Source organism: Zeus faber, assembly GCF_960531495.2.
Source record: "Zeus faber genome assembly, chromosome: 1".
Classification (NCBI taxonomy): domain Eukaryota; kingdom Metazoa; phylum Chordata; class Actinopteri; order Zeiformes; family Zeidae; genus Zeus; species Zeus faber.
The window spans coordinates 41350919-41357239 of record NC_137193.1 but is presented as its reverse complement, the minus strand read 5'-3'; the positions used below and the strand labels follow the sequence as shown (position 1 = coordinate 41357239).

At 40.5% G+C, this 6321-nt stretch overlaps 1 protein-coding gene across 1 annotated transcript; it reads left to right on the top strand.

The window, feature by feature from the left end:
• Positions 1-1759: 1759 nt before the first annotated feature.
• On the top strand, positions 1760-5677 carry LOC307248244 (Rieske domain-containing protein; the record flags this gene model as incomplete). The annotated part of the gene is made up of 3 exons (XM_080024579.1): positions 1760-1964; positions 3549-3664; positions 4698-5677. 3 exons carry the CDS (start codon positions 1760-1762, stop codon positions 4794-4796), a joined length of 420 nt encoding a protein of 139 aa, XP_079880705.1. The 3' UTR covers positions 4797-5677.
• Positions 5678-6321: the final 644 nt, after the last annotated feature.

Sequence of the window (6321 nt, the reverse complement as noted above, 5' to 3'; positions counted from 1 at the left end):
GGGTGTTTTTATTTTTTATTTTTTGCTTTAATATATTGCTTTAAGAAGGTTTTGTTTTTTTAATCCATCACATTTCAATGCATGAGAGTTGTTTTAGAGACAAGCTAAAACCCAGTGCAATGAATATGATACTTTAAATGAAACAAAACCCTTTAGCATTCTGCCTTGGTGGAGAGACACCCCCAGAGGTTTGAACAGCAGAAACTTCTCAAGAATAAAATCACAGGTTTTGACTAATAGCAGCTTACCAGTATTTTGTTGATCAAGTCATTTAGCAGTAGACAATTTTGAAAACGGATTTTGTTTTTATACAAAGACAGAAACTCTTTTAATGAGTTACATTTCAATTTGTGTCCCGACAATTTGTTTTTTATGCTCGTTTTTTACAAAAGTTAAAGTAGGTCCCTGAGGTGTCTTTTGCTGAAAATAATACCACTCAGATTATGCATTAGAGCCATTAGAACATGCCTTTTAGTTCCAAAACAGGCTGTTTGTGTGGGAGGAGCCACCCTACGGAGGCCCTGAGGTCTCAAGCATGGCTTCTTCAATCTGTTTCTGAACGTATTTGAGGCGAGAAATAAGCAATCCAGTGGCTGAATCTTCACTCATATTAGATCTACAAGATGTAATCTGAAAGTTTGTTCCAACTTTCATTACCGTTCTTAAAGCTTGTGGGAGACAGACACAGACACCGCACCGCGACTCTTGGACGCGGGGATTTTTTTGTTTGCTGCAAACGTCGGAAAAATAAAATAAACAAGGACATCGACTTTGAAAACACATGCAGATTACCATATAAAGAAAGTGGCGAGCTGACGTCAGCTCGTGCAGTCAGCAGAAATAACCTTGGACCTCAGAAGCCTGAGCGTTTAATTCACAGCGATTACTTTGTCACTAGTTTACCTCATTATTTGACACCTTGGCCACGTCCAATATGAACATCAGGAAATAAGGATAAGCCTGAATGGTTACGTTTAAGCTGGTATAGCCTCAGAGTCCATATTTGTCTCTAGTCATTGATCCAAACATAATTTAAGATTTGACCCATTCTTAATGTATTTCACAAAAAGAACAGTGTAGGGATCCATGACGCACTGGTAAAAAGAGTGTACATTTAGCGTCGATGTGGAAAGCTTGAGTAACAGCAAGTGACAAGCTGAGACTTATTTTATTTAATTTGCCAACAGCTGTATGACAATATCCCATTTCAATGTTCAAGTTCAAGAGATTATTTTGTCACACACATACACATACGGTCGTACTTATATGCAGTGAAACGTCATGACACCCGGTGATTACGCACAAGCTCCATAAACTCGAAAAATACTAGATCTAGAATTCTAGAATAGTGTTGAAGTATCCCAAAAGCCACGCTACCAGTGCCACAGCCTTTTAATTTGTGAATATAGTTTCGTATATTTTTAGACTGAAATTATTTTCATGGTAATGACCTGTACAGCGCCATCATGATTCTATTCAATTCAATTCACTATTTGTAATTTATTATTAAGGATGACGTCACGTTGGGGGCGTTTGCTGACGTCATGACGGCCCCATACGGCGGCGTTGGAAGCGCTCCTTCAAAATAAAAGCACAGCATCGGCAATTCGGTATTCTCCTAAAAAACAGAAATATTTCGGTTTTATTTTTGGGGGAGACTTGGACTTTTATATACACCGCGCGGTCCGCTAGAAATGGACCCGCGACCCGTCAGCTGAGCATACACACGGCTTCCAACGGTTTGCTCATCAGAATAATAATGGAGGCAGCTCCGGCCTCTCTCCCAGCCGGGGACGCGGAGGGGACCGCCGGCAGCCCGTCCTGGAGAGCCGTGGGTCCGGTCCCGGAGCTCTCCAGGAGCCGGTGCCGCCTGCTCCACTCCCTGCTCGGATGCCAGACGGACGTCTGCCTTTTCTACGTCCAGGGGGAGTTCTATGCAATGGATGCTCGCTGCGCTCACTCTGGTAACAAAAAAAAAAACATAACAAAAAAAACGACATATACAGTGACCCGTATTTTATTTATTGGATTAACTCTTCAGTTGACTGTTAAGCATATAACACAGGGCTGTTGTAACACGGGGTCTATGGAGCTATTGCAGGGGGTCCGCAAAAAAATATATGTTCTATCCATTTTTTAATATACATATTTTCTACTACCGCCACGCCACCGAGAGATATATATATATATATATATATATATATATATATATATATATATATATATATATATATATATATATATATATGTGTGTGTGTGTGTGTGTGTGTGTGTGTGTGTGTGTGTGTGTATACACACGCACACCAACACCAATCAGCCACAACATTAAAACCACTGACAGGTGAAGTGAATTTATCATCTCGATCCAGTGGCACCTGTCAAGGGGTGGGATATAATAGGCAGCAAGTGAACAGTCAGTTCTTAAAGTTGATGTGTTGGAAGCTGGAAAAATGGGCAAGCGTAAGGATCTGAGCAACTTTGACAAGGGCCAAATTGTGATGGCTAGACGACTTGTTCAGATCATCATTGATGCACATGGGGAGTGAATTCTAGCCCGTCTTGTCCGATCGCACAGAAGAGCTACTGAAGCACAAACTGCTGAAAAAGTTAATGCTGCTATGATAGTAAAGAGTCAGAACACACAGTGCATCGCAGCTCGCTGCGTATGGGGCTGCGTAGCCGCAGACCGGTCAGAATGCCCATGCTGACCCCTGACCCCGAAAGCACCTCCAATGGGTACGTGAGCATCAGAACTGGACCATGGAGCAATGGAAGAAGGTGGCCTGGTCTGATGAATCATGTTTTCTTCCACATCATGTGAATGTCCAGGGTTAGGGTCCGATCAGATCGAGCATCTGTGGGATGTGCTGGAACAACAAGTCTGATCCAACTGGGCCCCACCTCAACTTATAGGACTTAAAGGATCTGCTGCTAACGTCTTGGTGCCAGATACCACAGAACACCTTCAGAGGTCTTGTGGAGTCCACGCCTATACGGGCCAGAGCTGTTTTGGTGGCATGAGGGGGAGCTACACAATATTAGTGGTTATTAGTGGAGGTTTTAATGTTGTGGCCTGCCATAGAAAAGTTTGGGATCCCCTGGCTTTTAACACCCCCCACCCCCTGTGGAAATGAAACCAGCCATGAAAAAGTCCACAAATTAAATTTGGTCTAGCAGGAAAAAAAACATGGCAAGAGTCTCACCGTAGGTCTATGTAACATAAATACTGACTTAGAACAAGTACTCAGAGCTTTTATTGAAGCAGAAGTACAACAACCTCCCTAGTCCAGTAAAATTGAGTACCACATTGACATTTCTGCTCTTAAATGTAATTAAAGTATTAAAAATATTAGTATTTATATCCAGTACCCTAATATAACTATATAAAGTACACTGCGGTACCTTTTTTTTTCCTGCATATGCTCATGAAGATTCAGATTACAATTGACATAGTAATTTGTCATAGTTATTGACAAGGATAAGGAGCTCATGAATCCTCAACGTCCAGCAGCACTAAATGCTAAAAAAATGTCTCCTCTGTCTGTCAGGTGGACCTCTGTGTGAGGGTGATATCGAGGAGGCCGATGGTCTGATGAAGGTCTTCTGTCCCTGGCACGACTACGACTTCGACCTCAGGACGGGGGAGTCAGGAACCGGGTTACAGGTTGGTCCCAAGGCACAGCTCCAGATCCAAAACCCAACCCTGGAGGCTTCTTTGTTTGTGTCTCCAAATTACATTATTTGATTTATTTATAAGCATATTTATTTATAAACATATTTATTTCTCAACATATTTATTTGTAAACAGATTTATTTATTAACATGTTTTTTTTTAATTAAACATATAAAAGTTGAAATCCAGGAGGTAAAGCAATTAAACATTATCCTGCTTTGAGTTTGAACTCTAAACATCACATTGAACTTACACTTTGCACTCTGTTCGAATTGAAATTCATAAGATAGATAGGCTATATCGTAGGTTATCAGATAATTCAATTAGTAACAAATTCAACAACCTTAAACATCTTCTTTAACAGGCTTTAACCCAAAATGCCAATTTGTTTGTGTTGGTAACTGAATTAAAAGCAAACACAAATACATACATAGATAACTGTGTTTTTAGAGTCGTGAAAATGCAACGTTATGGCTTCGATGTTGTGTCTTTGTTGTATCTTTTCAAATGTTTTTTTGCTGTATTTGTATTTGAACCCATCCTTTTAAAATATAATTACTTAAATAAATTGCAATGCTTTTCATTATGTTTATTTTGTTTGCATGATCCAAATGACAATACCAAATAAGCCATATCTGAGTAAATAGTCCCATATAGAGAATATATTAATTATTTTGACTTGGTTTCAAAGTTTTTGGTGGTTGTAGTAGTGCTGCTGTATTATCCTGAGCACCAGGAATTTCAATTATTCCATATTATTTCCCCAAATTAAATAATTTGCCCATTAAACAACATACAGTATTTATAGTAATTTAACTGACCTTAGAAGATGAATGTTGTGGCGCCCCAATGCAACGTTCTGTAGTGTTTCTTTTCAATTTCTTCGTGTGTGTGTGTGTGTGTGTGTGTGTGTGTGTGTGTGTGTGTGTGTGTGTGTGTGTGTGTGTGTGTGTGTGTGTGTGTGTGTGTGTGTGTGTGTGTGTGTGTGTGTGTGTGTGTGTGTGTGTGTGTGTGTGTGTTATAGCAAAACGTGTATGAGGTGAAGCTGGAGGACGGCGTTGTTTATGTGAAGCACTCGAGTCCTCTCTCCTTAAAGCCTTTGGCCACAGACAGGAACAGCTGAACCCTCTGAAAGGCTCTGTTATCCTCAAGGTCTTTGTGGACTCTCTCCGGCATTATTTATTCCAAAAAACCCAAAAGCCATCCAAGACATTCTGAATAGCCTTATCTATCATTCTTCACGGACTGTTTCCATTTTAATCAAAGGGAAATGCGCTGCAGTGTTCACTATCACCAGGATGATCAGAAAAAAAAAAACTGTAATTGAATTGTTTTTTATGAGTTGAGTTGACTTATTATTGTTTTTTGTTTTTCACATCACCGGCATTGGAAAGAGAGATACAAGTGCAGATTTTAATAAAAAAAAAAAAGAATTGTACAGGAGGAATGTTTGTCCGCCCCCATAAATGTACTGTAAGGTATTTATGGCGGACATCTGTGTCAAAGATCCTTTTAGCCATTTGTAGAATAATGTATGTATTGGCTTGCTTTTTTTTTCAGGCACCGCCCAGAAGATAAGGTGCTTTTTTTATGTTGATAGAATCACATATTTAAGTATTTTCCCTATATTAGTAATATCCATCTGTCTTTAATTGTTTGGTCTCTCCTTCTGTCAGTCACTTTATATATCCTTAGCAAATTGGTTAGAATTCTCCCTACAATTTTCCCTTCATCTAGGAATTTTCCCTACATTGACCTACAATTAATGTTATATATCTCTGTCACATACTGCCATTTTGAAGTGTTTGAAATATGTACAACACAAATATCGCTACCAAAAACACTAGATGTGGATATTGGAATGATCTTTGGTGTTTCATTACCCCAAGCTGAGGTGCATTATACTGTATCTAATTAAGGTTTTCATCTCTGATTTCCAATAATTTCTAAGAGGGAATTTATCTCTCTGCAATTGCTTTCACCGCTCTATGAATTAAACAAAGGGCATCCCTTGGTCCGTGGGTTGACGTGCTAAATGTCATCTGATCCCAAAACCCCTGGAGGGTCGGCTTTTTGATATTGTACTTGACAGTACAGAGCACCACTTCCACAGGCCAGTATGTAAACTCACTTAAGTTTCCACCATAGAGCTATAGAGCCTTTGTCCACAGCACGGTTTCAGGTTTCCTGAGCAGGATTCACCGAAAACTCAAGCCCCTAATTGGCCGTCCCCTAAATTCATATTGAACCTCAATTAGCACCTTGAGCTGTGTTTCTTTAGCAGAACGCACACAAAGGCCTGTGGAGCTGTGGTTGGCAGGAAGCCAGAACTCCTAAGCCTCTGTCAGTGTTTCCTCTCCGCTCTTGGCCCGTTCACAAACAAGTTGTCTCTGACGCCATGGGACCAGGGGCTGAGCACGGCTTGTCGAGGTGTCAGGAGAGACTCAGGACCTGAAATGCATCATTGACTGCAGGGAAAACGTGTTGCGTGTGCTGCACCTTCATCTGTGTTTCCATATGCACTGGGGTGTAATTGTGCACGGTTTGTGAGGACATTGATGTGTTACATTTCGTCGCGAAATACATTTTATGAGTGTGATGCAGAACGTTGCGCCAGGAAGGTGTCAGGGAGTGTACGGCTGTTTTTA